This window comes from Hibiscus syriacus, unplaced genomic scaffold (genome assembly GCF_006381635.1).
Source record: "Hibiscus syriacus cultivar Baekdansim isolate YM2019G1 unplaced genomic scaffold, ASM638163v2 tig00110186_pilon, whole genome shotgun sequence".
In the NCBI taxonomy this organism is placed as follows: Eukaryota; Viridiplantae; Streptophyta; class Magnoliopsida; order Malvales; family Malvaceae; genus Hibiscus; species Hibiscus syriacus.
This window is the reverse complement of record NW_024062617.1, coordinates 339180-358390: the sequence shown is the minus strand read 5'-3', so window position 1 is coordinate 358390 and position 19211 is coordinate 339180. Positions and strand designations below refer to the sequence as shown.

The 19211-nt window shown below is 37.7% G+C and overlaps 3 protein-coding genes and 3 pseudogenes across 3 annotated transcripts; 3 read left to right on the top strand and 3 right to left on the bottom strand.

Moving 5' to 3' along the window:
• The first annotated feature begins 2241 nt into the window (after nt 1–2241).
• On the top strand, nt 2242–2913 carry LOC120217275 (annotated as a pseudogene).
• A 1468-nt stretch (nt 2914–4381) lies between these two features.
• LOC120217274 lies at nt 4382–6526 on the top strand (annotated as a pseudogene).
• A 90-nt stretch (nt 6527–6616) lies between these two features.
• Nucleotides 6617–7167, bottom strand: LOC120217201 (keratin-associated protein 5-2). The gene has a single exon (XM_039214402.1). The coding sequence runs from the start codon at nt 7040–7042 to the stop codon at nt 6695–6697; it is 348 nt and encodes a 115-aa protein (XP_039070333.1). The 5' UTR covers nt 7043–7167; the 3' UTR covers nt 6617–6694.
• Nucleotides 7168–10890: 3723 nt separating this feature from the next.
• Nucleotides 10891–12292, bottom strand: LOC120217272. The gene is made up of 4 exons (XM_039214453.1): nt 12259–12292; nt 11749–11909; nt 11361–11582; nt 10891–11251 (listed from the first exon to the last, which is right to left on the bottom strand). Exons 1-4 carry the CDS (start codon nt 12290–12292, stop codon nt 11156–11158), a joined length of 513 nt encoding a protein of 170 aa, XP_039070384.1. The 3' UTR covers nt 10891–11155.
• Nucleotides 12293–12786: 494 nt separating this feature from the next.
• LOC120217271 lies at nt 12787–14876 on the top strand (annotated as a pseudogene).
• Nucleotides 14877–15099: 223 nt separating this feature from the next.
• Nucleotides 15100–16817, bottom strand: LOC120217200 (cytochrome b561 and DOMON domain-containing protein At4g17280-like). The gene is given in 3 exon segments (XM_039214401.1): nt 15100–15725; nt 16177–16284; nt 16286–16817. Coding segments are annotated over 3 exon segments (1164 nt in total). The 5' UTR covers nt 16784–16817; the 3' UTR covers nt 15100–15167.
• Nucleotides 16818–19211: the final 2394 nt, after the last annotated feature.

Below are 19211 nucleotides of genomic sequence, written 5' to 3'. Positions count from 1 at the left end.
TTTACAGGCGTAACTTCCTCTCATTATCGGGTATTGACCAATATCAAAATCATTACACGCAGTGTCTGTTTCTTCTTCTGAAAAATCATCAAAATCCGAGTATTGACCAAGATCAAAGTCCGGGTATTGACCAAGATCAAATTTCGAATACTGACTAGTACTTATAATTTTTTCTGTTGGCTCATCATCGTCTAACTGGTTAATACGAAAACCGGAATTTGGTGCTGAAAGTTGATTGGGATTTGGATTAGGGAAAGGTTGTGGGTTTTGAGATTGTGTTTGGTATTGGAAATGTGGTGAAACAATATTTGCTTGGTGATGAAATTGTTGTGGAACCATTAAATTTTGAGCACCATAAACTGGGTTTGAAAAACTTAGTTGATTACTACCGCTACTGACAACTTCACTACTTCTAGGTTCAACAACATACAATGTAACATCATCACTTGAAACACTAATGTAAGCAATGAATCGTTCAACATCTTAATTGTCGTTAACAAATAAACTTTACCATTTCTCTGATAAGAGACGTTTTAGTTGAAGATTCATGGGTAAAGGCATATATTGTAAAACACCATGAACATTCTCCTATGACCCTCCAAAACACAATCTATCCAAACATGATCAACATTAGATGATTTCATTATTGTAAATTAATTTACTAACAAACGAGCGAAACTAAAACCTGTTGCCGGATGGGGAAGTATGTCGTGGATATAGGAAGGATGTCGCCGGAGAGAGTGATATGGAGATGGAAGAGTTGCGATTTAGGGATTTAGGTTTATGAGTGTTGCTGCTGCGTAGTTATATACCCAAAACATTTGTGTTGCGAAATTAAAACCTGTTGCGAATTCAGAAATCGAGTTGCGAATTTGAAATTCAGTTGCGACAGAATCGATAGTTCGGCGAATTTACGTCGCATTGCGATTTACAGCATTGCGATTTACGTATTGCGATTTACGGCATTGCGATTTTCCAAATTCGCGTTGCGATTTACGTATTCGCATTGCAAATTAGGAAAATCGCAATGCGAATTTGGGAAATCGCAATGCGATAGTTAGAATTTACAGATTCGCATTGCGATTTACGTATCGCATTGCGATTTTCCAATTCGCGTTGCGATTTACGTATTCGCATTGCGCAAATTAGGAAAATCGCAATGCGAATTTGGGAAATCGCAATGCGATAGTTAGAATCGCGTTGCGAATCTGGAAACTGTTTTGCGATACCGGAGATTGCGTTGCGAAATTATCGTCGCATTGCGATTTAGTTGGTCATTTTGGCAAATCCAAAAAAAGTTGGTTAAAATCGTATATTATAAGGCATTTTTGTCACTGAGGTTATTTTCCATTTGATAAAGGTTAAAGGAAAGAAGAAAATATAAATTTATGGACTAGTATATATAATTAGTGTTTTCCCATTTTAATTAAATTCGTACATCTCTGATCAATCTATATGTTTCAGTTTTCTTATATGTTTGTAAAAATATTGATTATATTGCCCTAATTATGAATTTTCTATACAAATAAATGATTAAATAAAATAACCAATGGGTGATCAGAAACACAAAAATATAAATATAAGATAGCAAACGAGGTTTTGTAAATTGTGTATAAAGAGATGTAAGATGACATATATAATACTAATTTAGTTTTAAATTCATAGAATAGTTAGCACTTGTTATAATGTTTGATCAAAATGTCATCATATTTACTGATTAAAATAATAGGTGTCAAGAATAAAATAACAATGCTTAAACCTCAATTCATGTTTTGTTCGCAACTAAATATTTAAACTTAGCTTAACAATGCTTTATAGTTAGCTTAATAATAGGGAGGGATTAGTTTCTAAATGTATTTATAATGTTTTGTTGGGATGTTAGTGCTTCTAATGCTTTATAGTTAGCTTAACAATGCTCCTATTCAGAGTATTGGTAAAATTTGAGACTTGTTTGCCTGATAATTCAGCTGGTATAGATTGCTTCATAGATTTGTCAGATGGTTAGTGGTGAAATTGTGAAGTGATCTTCATGTTGTTCCTTCTCTTGCTTAAACATGAACGAAGCTTATTGTTTCTCTTTAAAGTGTTTCGTGGTTATCAACCTGCACTTATGAATGCTTGACATTGGAACTTCCCTTTTGCAGGACATGGTTTTGAAGGTTTTTATGAGCTCTGCAACTTTCTGAGGCTGGAGGTTCGATCGATCGAGTTATTTTCATTCTTATGCCTTCATAGCTGAGAATGGCAGATGGAACATCAAGCTTCTGGGGTTCTGTTACATCTGCAAGCGAGTGCTGCGAGAGAATTGTGCCTATCTCCATATATCGCGGAATTTTACAATACCGTGTCGAATATCTTGACCATTCTTTTAGCATTCATTGGCCTCAAAAATGCTGTGAGACAGAGGTTAGAGAAAAGACTCGGTGTTGTACACGTATCAAATATGATACTTGCCGTTGGAAGCATGTTTCCTTGCTTTGCATATGGATTAGTATTTCGAATTATTTGCAGGCAACAACAGGGTGATGAAACTCCTATGGTAGGGAGATGCTTCTGTATATGTACATCCTATACTCCTCACATTCCTTTTCTCTATGGTGCCGTTTTCGCTGTGTTCATTTCGTCCTTTGTTTTGGCATCGGCTTCAAGGTGCATTACTATTCTGCCTTGTTTGTATCCCAAGAATGTGTAAGTAGTATATTCACACTCATGACGCCTCTGCTAGGCTGTCTTCCTAGGTACTTCATGCTGATTCTTCGACCGTGTATTCTGCAAACAATATCCATTTGGCCAATCAACCCTCAGGGCAATGCCTTATGGCATCTCTTAATGGGTTTGAATTCCTATTTCGCAAACACAATTTTGATGTTCTGTCGTGCTCAGCAACGTGGATGGGCACCGAAAACACAATGACGAATTGAGGAACGAACTCCAGAATATAGTTTTTCTTTCCCGTAATCGGTGGCAGTCGAGAAAGCAATGAAAATGTTAAAGTTTTGGTTCATCTGGATAGATCCAAAGCTTGTTGAAGTTGGTCAGGAATTGCATCGAAATTTACTTTGTAAAGTAGAACATGTACCATATTGCTGTTCAACGCTCAGAGATGACTTGTACTAGGATATTTAAGCACCAAGTTTATCACCATAATTCTTATTCACTTGACTCGAAACGAAAAAGAACGAGAGAGAAGTGAGTAAACACCATAACATAAACTCTGAATGATTAATTGGTTGGAGTTTACAGAATTTATCAGATCTCAAGATAAGCAAAATTCTGAATGGAGAATAGAAAGTTCATACCTTGGTTTTAAAACCGCCCGACACTCATCCTTGAGTGGAGTAGCAGAGCTTCGGATTTGACATAACAAGTTAAAGAAGCCAAGCAATTTAACTTGAGATGACAATCATTCAACGAGTTGACATGACATGACTAAAGCTATTATTTGCAACAAGCAAACTCCTCCAATTGACAATGAAGAAAAGAACAGAGAAAGAAGCTTGAACTTGAACGTAACTATGGGTCACATTGGTTTCATCACCGTCTTCTTTTACCAATTATCAACTAAGTTTGATTCAAACTGTTTTGTGCAATCCGAGGAAACTGTCCTAAGAAACGTTGCTAAAGAGAATCCTACGGAATATTTTTTTAAAGCATGTCCAACACCAAACCCATTGTATAATTTCCAAGTTCCAACGCATGTCTAAGCAATCTTTGTTCTTGTTGACACCAAAGCCTAGACTTGTCCGTCTACACAGCCGCCCTTCTGTCCTTTATAAGCCCTCAAAAAACACCAATCCGACTTCTCCCGACCTTGCTAATCATTGACGCTATTAGTCGTCAGTCAAGACCAAAGCAAGAATCCAAGGCATTGTTCTCGGTTCTAAATTTTCGATTAAAAAACCATCCATCATCGAAACAATCAAGCCCCAATGCTTGAGAAAGAGGCAGATGAAGAACGAGAGGGTTAAAAGACTGTCATAGTTTTTTTTTTTTTTGGATAATCAGATTTTATTACCAAAAATAGCAGCAACTGCTAACAATACAGTCCAATCATTATAACAAGAACGGGGATCAATTTACAACAAAATTAGATTATCCAGTTTACAAAGAGCTGAATTTATAATCTAATCTATTAATATTCCTACTTAGAATAGATCTAACTATCTCCTTAATAGTATTAATAATTCTCTCTTCGGTTCTGCAAGTTCCTTTGAATATCCTGCGATTCCTTTTCCCAAATGGTGTAATTAAAGGTGCACCATGATAGCTTCAGAACGCAAGTGATCAATGAATTGCCTTTCCATGTAGATGTCGCCCAATCCAGCAGGTTTGGCCAAGTTGATAATTGCCTGCTCAAACCAGAAAGTTGAATGATCTCCAAATGGAAGATGTCTTCGAGCACTCGGCGAAGAGATGGTTTCTAGTTTCTTTTGCTTCCGACAGAGATGCAGAGATCGTTGGTAATAAGGACCAAAGCGTTGCAGTCTGTCCTTAGTGGGTAACCGATCCAGAATAACAAACCAGAAATTAAGCTATGCTTCGGTACATGAAGGGGAAATGCCATGGGAAAATATCCGTTTTGGTTTTTGCTGCTGTTATAAGCACTTTTTGGGCAACTCTTCTGATTTTCAGCATACGCTTGAAGCTTCAGCTTGCGCTTTGTGGTTCTTCCATGGTCCATAAGTCATGTTTTCAAAACTTGTCTAGTAACGCTCATCCATCTCCGTCGAGGGAAATGGCGACGGTCGATCCTTTGATCTCTCTGCGACTGATGTTTCATTTAGTAGAACCTAAGTGGGAAGTCGAAAAGAAGGTGAGCTATCTGACTTAGGATATTTAACTCTTGACAGCGCGATGATTATCAACAACATCTTTCTAACTCCATACCATATTAATATATCTACTGTTCTTGGTTTTGTAAAATAATAACTATGGGTCGCAAATAAACTATTTTAACTTGGTTTAATTATGATTTTAATCCTTCTATCATGTTAAAACTTGATATTTAATCACTCTAATTTAATTTGACATGATTTGGTATCTATATATATTATAGTGTCACTGATGGTTGAAATTGAAAATATTGTTAGTTGTTTTCATTATGCTAATAACATGTTTAGAAAAAAAACTGGATTGATATCAAAATTAGACATAAATTTTATCAAATATACAATATTATATAAACTTTGATTTGGTAAATGTAAGTATCGTCAATAATTGGTGCTTCCTGCTCCATTTCCGACACATATTTGGACACGAAAGGATTTCTTGCTCCATTTCCGACACATATTCGGACATGAAAGGATCCTTATGACATGAAGAAACTTAGAAACAAATGGACATATTCTATATAATAATCATAACATAGGAAAGTTGGTATAGTGAAAATTTGCTTGTTATTCTATCATTCTTTATGCAGACTTATTAGAATTTTAATCGGAAGAAAATAGTTATTAAAAAAATATCTAAATTTTATAAAAAAATTAAATTTTGAAAGATATGACCTCCCAGGCAGGTAGGTGTTGTGTCTGGGGATAAAAAGCAGAGAACTGGCCACTAAAAACGGTCACTTTGTTGTTAGATTTATATGGTGCTGAGCCCTTGAATGTTGTTGAATACATCCAGTGCCTTGTTTATTCAAATTCAAATAAGAACAGAGCAGGGTCCATTCGTGAATAAAGCAGAGCAAAGGGGTCCCCAACAGGCGGTGCTATTTGCCAGATTACTCGCTGAAATCATTCAAACAAAACCCAGAAAACGTAACCGTAACTCAAACGCCACTCATTTATAAACTCATTGCCGACACTTTTATCAATCACAAACCATGAAATCCTCTCGCCGGTTCACCCATTTTGGCTATCCTCATCTTCAACCTCCACCCTCGTTATACTCTCCACTCTGATTCTCCTCCTTCACCTCAAGAACCCAAACAAATTCCCGCCGATAACACCCCAGTCCCAATCACCGTCCACCTCCTCCAATCCCAGGCCGCCATCAAGATTCAGTCGGTTTACCGAGCTCGAGCCATCCGCAACCTTTACAAGCAGATCTCGTCGGTGAACTCCGAGGCCAACCGTCTGCAACACTTAATCCAACGGCAGGAAACAGTGGACTCCATCAGGAACGATGAGAAGGAGAAGCTGAGGATAAACGAAACCCTGATGGGTCTTCTATTGAAACTAGACTCCGTGCCGGGGATCGATCCTACGGTGAGGGAAGCGAGGAGGAAAGTGAGCCGTAAAGTCGTGGGGTTGCAGGAGATTGTGGATGGGATATCGGAAGCGAAAATCGAGGGCGATGAGGAGTATTACAGAGGGTGGGGGCCGCGAGCGATATTTTCGATGAGGGATTGGGATGAAGTGGTGAGGAGATGGAGGAGGAGATGTGCAAAGAGAGAGGTGGGCTGGAAATGGAGAGGTATTGCGCCGACCACTTGGGGTTTAGATGCTTGCAGAGGTTCCTCCGGGAATGATCAAATTCTCTACTCTTATTGTAGAAATGCATCTACTCTAAGCTTTTGTATAAAAAGAACCTAGTTTAATCTAATCACTACCGTCTGTATTTTTGATCCAACATAAAATTAAACATTTAATATTAAACTCCACTCAACTTAGAAACTCATGGATAATGGAAATAGTTTACAATATAAAACCCAACTAATTATAGAAGCATACTTTGGATTAAAAAGATGGATTCAAGCAACACAACTGCACTTGCACCGCGACATGCATTTCTTGCAATCCGAAAGACTCGGCTTCCCACCGTTGCAATCACAGCGGTTGATACATCTCGACCTGGAGGCTCCTCCCCACATGCACCGCGCCATGCAGCGCAGAAGCGGCACGCACCGGGGACAACCGTATTTCATTTGATCAACGAGGCAGTCTTTACACCCGTTCTTATTACTACCACCACCGCTGCCATTAGAGGAACACCCCAGAGCTGGTGTAGCCATCGATGACCATAACATCAGTAGAATCACCATTCCCAAAGCCAAACTATTTAGCTTCTGCTTCTTCTTCACCTCCATTATCTCTTCCATGACTCTATCCCTCTGGCTATTTCCAATTCTTTATAGCGGCAATGGCTTCAAAATGTGATATAGGGTCTGGGTTTTAACAGCCGTGTGATGAAAATCATGTGGTTATAGAATTAGAATTTATTGAGTATGGCTGCTCCATCTGCAAGTTCCTCAAATGTCTGCTGCTATGTCTTGGTTTGCACAACCATCTCATTATCATCTTATTTCTCGCGTCTTCTCGAGGTCCAACTCAATCTTCAAAAAAGGAAAGGATAAATTTTCAAATTATTATTATATAAACTTTTTTAAAATCTTGTATTTACTATACATGTCGCGCAGTGGAAATAAATTATAATATGAAATTGATGGTCAAATTCTAAAAGTTATTCTTCTATATTTCCGTCTTCACCTAAACTAAATCAAATATTAGCAACAAGTAACCTCGAAGAACCAACACCAAACGACCGAGTAAGATGGAATTTTTCTAAACTACTGTTGCTGTTGGTAAGTTTCAGACAGTGCAAACATCTGAGGAAGCGTTTCAGAAACATGTAGCACACCTGCAATGCATAAATTGGAATGCATCATTCATTATTTGTATCATTTGACTCACATAAAATGCTCATCATTTAGAAAACTGGCATACTTGTTCTGACTTCCGCTGACCCTGTAGAAACCCTCGTCTCATGAGCGATATTAGCAATCAGATCATACTTGGAGCTCGGTGCTGGCAGAGGAATGTAGTCCTTCGACTCTATGTTTTTCACAGGAAAGTTCACTGCAAGAATCAGTATAAAGTGACCATAACTGGAAGGTTTTGTACGAAATAGTGATTACATTGTACAGATTGATCGTCCAACAACATAAATGATAAAACTTACCCTATGTCAAATTCTTTTCTCGGAAGAAATTAATCTTTGTAACACGTGAAATATTCATGACTTGCCGGAGAACCAACAGTCTTCCTATAGTCTCACCTTCAAACGTCTTTAAGTATATTGAACAAGAGTAACTCTCATTGAAGATTGAATGGTGACATTGTCAAAATCAGTTTTTTTTTTAATTATTATTCGGCCGCATCTGAAGATTTGCACAAATAATGACATCACATTAACACAAAAGAAGATTCAAACGCATATCTTAATTATGTACCCTTGATTTTGAAAACAAAGATGATGGGAGCTGGGAGGTAGTCCGAACCATCAAGCGCTTGAGACCATTGCTTGTTATTGTCGAGTTGTTCAACTTGTTCTCTGGAAAAACCTGCAATTACGGGCCCAAGAAAAAACTGTTGGTTCTCAAAAGTGAAGACCTCTTATACCAATGGAAACTTGAAAAATTAGAAAGGAAATCAATGCCACTAAAGGGTCATGTACGTCAGAAATCCTTTGTTAGCTAAAAGCTTTAACGAAAACATGATCCTCTGGATAACCCATAAAAGTTTATGGCATGAACTTCAAACAAGCTACATATTCAGAGAATGATACAAGGCAGTAACAGTTGCAGATACGCAGGGACAAAGTAAAATGAAGGTAGGAGCAAGTAAAGCGATCAAGTGAAATATGAGCAAACCTTGGGTTTAGAACGTAGCGTATATTATCATCTAATGACGGGTCATTAATTCCATACCCATCAGGAAGACAATACACCTTCTCTGTTCTGTTCGAAGATTATGTAGAGATGATGTCCTGATTCGAGACTATATATGAGTGTAAGCATGGGACTTCGAAACAATACCCCGCATACCAGACATGCATATACATTCAAATTCCACAAAGAGACTGAAAAAAACTTGTAAATCAAAATCCCGCACCTAAAGAACTGGACAAAATAATCATTTTAAAGATAGTAAAAGAAATATAAAGCCAATTGACACCCACTCAAATATGAAACATCAACAGTCAGGAGAAGGGAAGTCTCTTCTATTTCAACCTGGCGATTTGACTTCTCCCGAGTTGATCCTCTCCCATATGGATCGACATCATCTTCTTCAGTTTCAACTCTGCGACCATCTTCTTCCCTCCCACCAATGTGATCCACTGCCCTCCTTTCATCATCGTTGCAAGGCACGAGTGGTTCTTCAGAAAATGGCGCAATCTTTCTCTACTATTCACCGGACACTACATTATCACTTTCACCATGCTTGAGCTGAGGAACTGATAAGGGAAAAACCTTTGACTGTGAAAATAGCGTAATGTGATGATGTGATCCACTGTCCTCCTTTCATTATCATTGTAAGGCACGAGTGGTTCTTCGGAAAATGGCGCAATCTTTCTCTACTATTCACTGGACATTACATTATCACTTTCACCATGCTTGAGCTGAGGAACTGATAAGGGAAAAATCTTTGACTGTGAAAATAGCGTAATGTGATCCACTGCCCTCCTTTCATAATCATTGTAAGGCACGAGTGGTTCTTCAGAAAATGGCGCAATCTTTCTCTACTATTCACCGGACACTACATTATCACTTTCACCATGCTTCAGCTGAGGAACTGATAAGGGAAAAACCTTTGACTGTGAAAATAGCGTAATGTTATTTCACATGCAGCCATGTCAGTTCCCACAGGCTATCTCCCTCCACCTACTACTATTCTCTGCATGAGTACTCCCATTGTCTTCATTACGAGCAAGATGTTCTTAAAAAGCTCGAGCACTAGCTCCTGAAGCTTCTCGTTTTGCTTACCTTGAACTTTTACTTTCATATATTTTTCCATTTGGCTGAGCACACAGTTTGCATAATGTAGCTTGTAAGCATGATCAGACAGTTGTCTAAATTGTTCTGAAATTCTACTCTTATAGGGTCTTCTGTTTGGATGCTATGGTTTCATTTATAAACCTGGGATATGCAAGTGTGTTGGAGGTGGGAGGATTAAGTTTTGGATCTAATTTCTCACTTGAATTGAAATAATATCATGATAAACCGGTGACTACTATCAACTGATCCAACTGCATTATTAATAGGTTTATAGGTTTAATGGTTAGCGAGACTCAAATTTTTTCCAAAAAAAATGTGATCCTCGATTCCGACGTGACCGTTCATGGTTTTAACATGTCGATATATGGTGCTAAAATGACAATACACAATGATTAATGACATAACAGATAAACTCGATTAATTTTTTTAGTCAAATTCGAAAACCAAACAGATTTTTTTAAAAAAAATCAAAGGTTTATTTGATTTTCCTCACAGCACAAGCAAAACAAACAAGTAGAACAAATGCTTTCCGCAAGTTTTTCTCTTTCTGGTGCAGTACTTTCTTTCTCCTGTTAAATACACTCGATTCATTTCATTCAATGCCTCCGTTGATGGTGATAGTCAAATTTCAACAAATAAATTCAATAGTGCAGTAATATATTCTTCAAAACTGAATGCTTCAACAAAAACCCGTTTAAACTTTCATTGGATTCTTCGATACCAAAGGAGACCTGGCTCTGTCACCATAATAGAGACGTTATGAAGAACACAACTACTGACCTGCTTCGAGCCAACCAGCTAACAGTCGAACTCTATGCTTTCTTTAGCTGAAATTCTAGCAAGTGGAGACAAAAATAGCGGCACTGCCTACCAGTAATAGCCTCAATCATGCGGTATTAGCCCGAAGTCCAACAATGTAATCACAGCTCCAATAATGGTGTAATAACTAGAATGTTTACACAATTAAAATGAGTCGGCAGTTATGTTCGTTTGAGTGAAAAACACCGAAAGTAATCTTCTTTGGAAAATTTAACTAGTGCCGCCAATGAAGAATTTTGAATCCATATCCATTATGATAAACAAACAGCATTTTGCTGATGAGAAGCAAAATGCGGTGACCAAAGAATTCAAATTTCAGAAATACAGTGAATTCAGCAAAGAGAAGAAAAATGTAAATTTCAACTTCCATCTCATTCATTAAGTTTCAAAAATGTATTTATAGATACTACAATTCAAAATGCAATAATCAATTATTGCCACACAAGTGTCAAGATGAAAAGAAAAAAAAAAGTGATGTCCGAACCTGCAAGAAAATTTCAATTGTTCCCCCATTTTCTCAAAACACTTTCTTTAGCAAAACATGAAAGTCTGCTTCCTTTTTAACATATTGCCAGAACCAACAGGACCATCTGCGTATCTTTCCTAGGATTCTCGATGTTACATAGGCAAAACGTCTCTGGTTCCTCGCAAAGCATAAAGCAATGGATTGAAGATGACAGCCAGCATTACTTCTCCCTTTACAATTATGAGATACTAGCAATTGCAACAAAGAACAACATCATGTACCAGCACACACAAAAAATAATAATCGAATAGCACAGATTCTAGATAGGGTCTACAAACATATAGGTTAACATCATACCATGAGAATAATGCCTAGAATGGCGAGGGTAGCTTGTTGAGCTTCTTGCCAGAAATTGTCACCATTGGACCAACCAAATCTTCCACCCCATCCAAACCAACCCCCACCGCCGGCATTATCCCCACCACCAGCTTGCTCTCTTCTTTTAATTTCTTTGTCCCACTTTTCATATTCAGCCTTCTTTCCACCAAGTGCACTTTCTAATGCTTTTCTGGCTTGTTCCTGAAAAGATAACTATAAATCAGGAAACAGTGCAATTAAACATGAAAAGAAGCATAGAACCGTACTTAAAACAAATAGGATAAACGTACAAATTCAGTATCAGCTAACATGAAGTAATCCATAATAAAGATAGAAAAATAAAGAAGAAATGAGTTGAATTGGCTACCTTCCCGGTTGTCGGAGAAAAGGCAAGAAAATCTGCCGTTGCATTTGAGATTGAGCAGCAAAGAGGTCCAGTTTCGGGGACTGAGGGTGGGGTTGTTGAGCGATAGGAAGGCAGGTGATTCGGGTCGGGTGGAGAGCGGTGAGGATGAGAGGAGAGGGTTTAGGTTTAGAACTTGCGCCATTGTTTTTTTTTTTTTTGGCATCTGCCGCTGACTCTGTGATAGAGTTAGGACTTTAAGGCCACTCCAAATTTATCAAAGCCCAATTTCTGTTACTTTTCTCGGGCCCTCAATTGGATCGAATGTTGTTTGTGTATTTTTGAAGTTTATTAAACCATCTTCATCTTTATTTGTTTAATATTGTATCTGTTTATATCCATTCATTAAATGATAACAAATATTAAACAAATAAGTTTTTTTTTTTGACAAGAAAATAAGTTAAAATATTAAATAGGAATTGGTTTAAAATTAGCAGATGGTATAACAAATGCGGTTCGTCGATTGATTCCAACCTTCATCGTGAATTGGATGCCTTGCCTCTACCATCTCCGCATTACTTGCGTCCCATGTCCAGTTCTAACAAAGCCATTGTGCTTTGTCTCGTGCATGCATCATCCTTTAATTTTGTTTACTCCATCCAGCTCCAGCTCCAGCTGCATCATTAACTTGTTGAAACTATTGGCTTGACATTCGCAGCAACAAGAATTTATATGCTCCCGCTAATCACGCCCATATACTCATTTGACGTTATGTCCATTTATCATACCAAATTCTTCCATCTCAACACCAAACAATGGAATCATAAACCAAATTCAGTCACTAGCAAAATCCACCGCCATTTAAACTCTCAAGTGGGCATTGTCAAGGGCAAGAGTGTCATAAATTTCAACAAAAGTGTAGAGAGAGGGACAATTCCGTCATTTTATTAAACATAAAGACAGGGAAAGACGTAACAGTTGAATAGAGAGAGGAATAGAGACAAAGAGAAGAGAGAAGCAAACGTTTTTTTTTTTTGGTTCAGTATTATAAAGGAAGCAAGCATGGTGTCGGACCAAGAGATAGCAAGAGGGGTGGAGAACCTACTCCGGCAGTCGGCCCCCAGCGTCGCCACCACCTTAGACGGCGTCGTTCAGCAGCTGGAAGCCAAGCTAGGCGCCGACCTCCCATAAAGCTGGCTTCATTAGGGACCAAATCAACCTCCTGCTCCGTACCCCACAAACCCAGGCTCAGCCTCCTAAACACCATTTTAACATCCCTCAATTCCCTTCCTATCAATATCACCAACAATTTCCTCCCCGTTTTGCTTTCCAACATCACTCTCAATTCCCTTCCCATGAACTCAACTTCCGCCACCCTCGTTCTCCTCTCACCGCTCAACCACCGCCGCAGCTTCAGCCCCATTTTCAGCAGCACCACCAGCTACATCAACAGCTGCCGCCCCAGCCAGTTGTCACGAAAGCCGATGTATCCACTCAAAGTGCCGCTCCCATTGCTACCACTGAAGTGCCCAAAGAAAGGTTTGCGCCTTTTTTTTAGTGATTTTTCCTATTTTGCAGCATTCTACTGGATTTTTTTTTTTTTTTTGAAAAAAGGGTTGCGTAAAAATTAGGTTCGTTTTAGGGTTTTGCACATATGAATTTTTGGCACAAGATTAGGCCTTTTCGTACGTTTTACGCAACTTAAGTTGGGGTTCCTTACCCTGAGCTTAGGGGTTTTAGTGTCAGCTGAGTAACATTCTATGCCCCATGATGTGGATATGAATGTGGTCCCCTTCTATCACGAAATGGAGATTAATTGCTTTACTGATTACTTAAGTATTTGTGTGTTTTCAAATGCTATTGCAGTGCTCCGGTTGCACCCAAAAGAAGAGGTGGATCAGGGGGTCTGAACAAAGTTTGTAGTGTTTCACCAGCACTTCAAGCCATAGTTGGTGAGCCAGCTTTGCCAAGGACTGAGGTCGGTTTCCCCGGATTAACATAGATTACTTTCAGTCAGCAGTGCTAGAGTGTTGCTATTCTAACATGTATATTTTCCTTTTGATTTAGATTGTCAAGCAGCTGTGGGCATATATAAGGAAGAACAGCCTGCAAGACCCGAGTAACAAGAGAAAGATAATTTGTGACGAAGCCTTACGTGCGGTGTTCGAGACAGACTGCACTGACATGTTCAAGATGAACAAACTACTGCAAAACATATTACCCCTTTTGACCCATCAAGTATGTGTTGATAGGTGCAAATATATTTTTGGTCTATGATGAGTTGAATTTATTAATTTTTGCTAATCCTTGCAGAGGAATCAAGTCAAACTAAAAAAGGGGAGGTAAATGTCAAGTCCACCACTGAAGGTGTCGAACCAGGGCCCAAACCTGTAATTATATCCGAGGCGCTTGCCAAGTTTTTGGGTGCTGGCGGAAGGGAGATGCTAGCAGCAGAGGTAGAAAGACGCGTTTGGGAGTACATAAAGGTTAATCATTTGGAGGTAGGAGCTGGTGCATAAGTTTTTGCGACTCGTCCCATTGAACTCCAGTCTCACTCTAGCAGCTTAAATACTTGGCTATTTCTCTAGCATCCGTATTAATCTCCTAAGAGCTTTCCGCTCTTGTTTCAGGATCCATCAAATTCAATGGTGGTATTGTGTGATGCCAATCTTCGCGAGATTATCGGATGCGAAAGCATATCTGTGATGGGGATACGTGACTCACTACTACGTCATCATTTATTTAAACAATCCTGAAATCTCTGATATAGATCTGCTAGTGTTGACTGGTTGGTATAACTGCTTGAATAAGTTCATTATCATAGAATGCATCTAAACTTGGTCGGTCATTTTTTTGCAGCTTTTCTGTAATGTGTTGACTTTTCTTTTTTGATAGAATGGTTCGTTCTTGTTTCAGGACCTTGGTAATTTCCAATTATATCTGATAGTAGAACAGATAGTGAGGACCTTTCTCTTTTCTACTTGTTCGTTTGTTCTTCGTACCGTGGGCATCGTGGCAAGAATATTTTGTAGTTATGCCATTAGCCTGTAACTCTAGGTGTACTTGATTATTTTGTCGTAGAGCGTCGTCTTTCAAATGCTAACCTCAAAACTGAACTGAAGTTGTAATGGAGTATACAAGTTTTTTCAACTTCTCAGAATGATCAGTAATGTATTTCAGTATATGCATTATTGTATGTCTGTTTTACTGTTCATATTCGGAATTGAGTTGAATGTTCCTTCTTTTATCTCAGAAAAACTAAATATTTTTTTTATAAAGTACAGATCACAAAAAAGTGTATGTTAATAGAATAACCTCAATTTCTACATTCCCTCTGAAAATCTCATACATAAATATACCAGAGGGTCCAACATTAATAAGCAGGGTAAACTGGCTGAACTTTAAAATTTATATCGAAAAAGAGCAAAAATTGGAAAAGGTTTCTAAGCCTGCTGTGACCTAGCACCATAGCCATTGTGTTGCAATTTACCTGCATTTTCCGACCTTTTCCTCTTTACAACAACGAACCACGTGTAAGCTTCCAACACGACAGCAATGAAAGCCAAGGCCACAATGACACCGATGTAAGCATTCTTCCATTTCTCGTCGGGTTTCAAGATGTCGAATCCCTCGAATACGTTGATCACGCTGAGTATTATCACAGCATATCCCACTAGATGGTGGTATATGTTCCAGTACAGCCTGTATTTGTGGTCTGGTTTTGGCCTTAGAAGCAGCGCGAATACCTGAAGTGTTCCGAGGCTGAAAAGGACAATACCGATGGTTCGATGGGTGTCAAATTGAATACCAGGCGATTCACTGCCGAGTTTGAGACCGGTACCCCATCCGGCAACACCGACAACATAGGCCGAGAACTGACAAGCAGCGTGGAGATAAAACCAAGCTGGATCGGCTGATTTGAATACCTTCAAGTACCTTGCTGTTATAGCACCGATTGGCATTAAGATGCCCCAACTCACGGTGTTTAGGATCCCATGTATCTGAAGTTTTATTAAATGGTTTCGAAAACAGAGTCAGAAACAGAGCAGCTTAGTGATAACTAGGAAACACCTTTTATTGAAGAAAGGGTTAATTTCAGCACACCTCTTCAAATTATGAGAGAGATTCTAATTATATCCTAAGCTTCAGAGTGCTCTGATTAAGCCTTGAAAGCATCAAAATCGTATCAGTCAACTCTTTCAATCAGTTTAACTTATACGCTAATACCAGCTCAAATGTGGACATAAAACAAACTAAAAACATTCGGTGAAATTGTAAACCTGTGACACCATTTTTTTTAACACGTCAGATAAATTGTTCCCGAAGAAGAATTTAGGTTTGACTAATGAGATAATTACACTTGTAATCCTTTCAACAATTTATTAGAGACTATTGATTAGATAATTAACCCATATTAATGGAGAAAAGTAAAGATTGAAGCCATTCACTTACGTTTCTCTTTCTAAGCTTAGAGCCTCCTCCATTAGTCGTTGCAGTCTCACCAGAAAGCAGATTCAAGGTAGCCATGGACTGAACATTAGGACCAGAAGTAACATGCATTTGTGGGGTTGTTCCCAGACAAACCACCTTCTTGCCAAACTTGGTTCAAAGTGGTGCCATTGTTCGAAAGACCCAGAGTAGCAAATATGGTAATCTCATTGTTCTCGTACGTTGCAGACAAATCCGAAACCTCAAAACTGAGCTCACCCTCTCGCAGCTGTGTCTGGTATTGGGTGACGGGCGATGTGTAAACCCTCATGGTTCCATCGGATCTTCGATAAGCGACGAGTGCTTGTGACCCGACCATGCCTCTGGAGGTCGGGTTTATGGCCCATGCGACCCATCTTGACGACCCGATCCCTGTGTGCCTGTAGGCGATCTCGAGCTTACCAGATGAGTCGTGGTTGTAATGGAGGAAGGAGTTTAAGACAGGAAGGTCGGAACATGATTTGAAGACACGGTTGCTGGAGAAGGTATATCGGGAACATGTTTGAGCATAGGATGATAAAAGCAATGACATGAAGAGACAAAGAGATAATAACGTCGATGTTCCTCTCATGGTGTTTGAGACCAGGCTGCTTCAACCGTAATGATGGAAATTATAAGAAGAGAGAAAGGGGTTAATATATATGAGAGGGAGAGGAAATGTCAGATTTCTGGTGTGTCGGTTGATGAATATGAAGGTGAAAATGAGCATAATAGTCCCCAACTTGGCAATTGCTTTTAATGGTTGAACAGAAAATCAAGTAATATTAAATAAACCCAGAACCCTGTTGTCAAACAAGATGGGCTAGGGTTTGATTAAATAGTTGAAGGCAAAGCTAAGTTGAACCTTGACAGAAAGGTATGATTAGAGATTTGTTGGTGGTGGGTTAGGTAATATAAGGTTGGAGAGGTGAAAACCACCCTAACAAATCCTCACCTGCACCTCATCGTGGCACCACATGCGCATGCCAGTCCATTGGCTCATCCATGGCCCAAGCATAGTCGTATCCGTCAAGACATCTGTTAACACTTTCTGTTAAACCAACTCATAATTTAGTTATAGATGCTTTGTTATAATTCCCACGTGTATTATATATATATTGCCAATTTCTCTTTTATTTGTCATGTTGTTAAATGCTTTAACATGCACCTAATCCCTACACGTTCCTCAACTTCAGCTTCACGCGTATTGTGAATTTAATACTATAAACCTCGAAAAGCGTAGAGTTTTGATTCTAATACTGCATAATTAAATTGAGTTTCAAATGAAGAGATATTTTCGATAGAAAAGGGCAGGAATAGTACGAAATCAATTCCAAGTTTTACCATGAGAAGAATATTCAGATCATAACCTAACACATATGTGGGGAAAATTTCTCAATAAGATTTTGCTTGATTATATTATTATGGTAGCTATCTAGTTTTGATATTGAGATTAGTTGTTTTTGCGCGTGACTGTATTTTCTTAAGGTCCTCCATCATTGTCAAAACTTCCTAGACATATAAATGGAGTGTGTGAAACAACTTTGTCCAAAGAAAAACAAGAGATGTTGGGTAATGTTAATATTATGTAATTAAGGATAAAACAAGTTAGAGGTATATTTAAATTATCGTCTTGGTTATTGATTTTTTCCCTCAAAATTACAAAATGATTAATTAATTTATCAAACTACTACAAATTGGTCATTGCAACGTTATAATAATTATAAAAAGTTAATAAATTTGATAATCGTTTTGATAAAAGTTAATGATGATTACATACCTTTTAAATGTTTAATAACAAAAACAACCGTTTGAGCATTTTCTGATATACTTCCTCCTAGAATTAATTACGACTTGATTTCCCAAAACTCTATTTATTTACTCAAACTCGCACCGTTTTTATGTGTAATACCAACACTTAATAATAAGATCCAAAAACATCGATGATTTATATGATAGATATTAGCATATCTATGACAAGGGTGGAGTGGGCATGTAATTACTTTGAAATTTTAATTTTGTTCTACTAATTATTAATTTTGTTGATTCGGACTACTTTAAAATTTTAATTATATTTACTCTGTATAAAAATTTTATGTTAGTAAGATATATATACCCAACTTTATAAAAAAAAAATAGATCCGCCAATGATTATAGCCATGTAGGTAATATGAAAGATAAAGTTTTACTACATATTAAACATGTAAGAGGTGAATAACGAGAATTATGCTAACAGGGTCGAAACTATGTGTAGTTCCAGGGGGCCTCTCCCCCCTCTAATTTTGTTATTATCAAAAATATATAATGATACATATTTATTAGATTTAGATTTTGATTTATTTTGATTTTATTTCTCTTTTGTTTTATTGTTAATTATATTTATTCTTAAACTAGAATCCTAGCTCCTTCCATGTATGTTAAGCAATGCTGCATGGAATGAATTTCCTTTTGACCGGTAGAAACATGATAGAGTAGAGGAACCTTTTCTTGTGAGGTGGACGGGGAACGGTATTGTTTTTTTTTAATTTATTATCATTTTATATGTTAAATTATTATTTCATTATTTTATATATAATTATTAAAAGAGTAAAAGTGTAAAATAATTCTAGAATAAATTTATAAGAGTTAATTGTATCATATGCAATTTTATCCCCAAATTCATCCAAATATGAAATTAGTTTCAACTATGGTTAATGTAATTTTATTTTTTTTCAAACATATAATATAATTTGGCCTAACGATTTTACTAACAAAGGATGTGATTGGTATATACGTATAGTTCGAGATAAAATTGAAATGTTCAAAAAGTGTGGGTACCGATTTAGAATGAATGTCATATTTTAAGGATAAAATTAAAATATCCAAAAGTTTGAGGACTATTTTAGATTGATGGTCATAATTTAGGGATGGAATTGAAATATTTAAATGTTTAGGAACCAATTAAAATGAGAGTCATACTTTGAGGAATGTGACGCAATTATCTCAATTTGTAATTATTGGAATTACTTTATTTTATACAA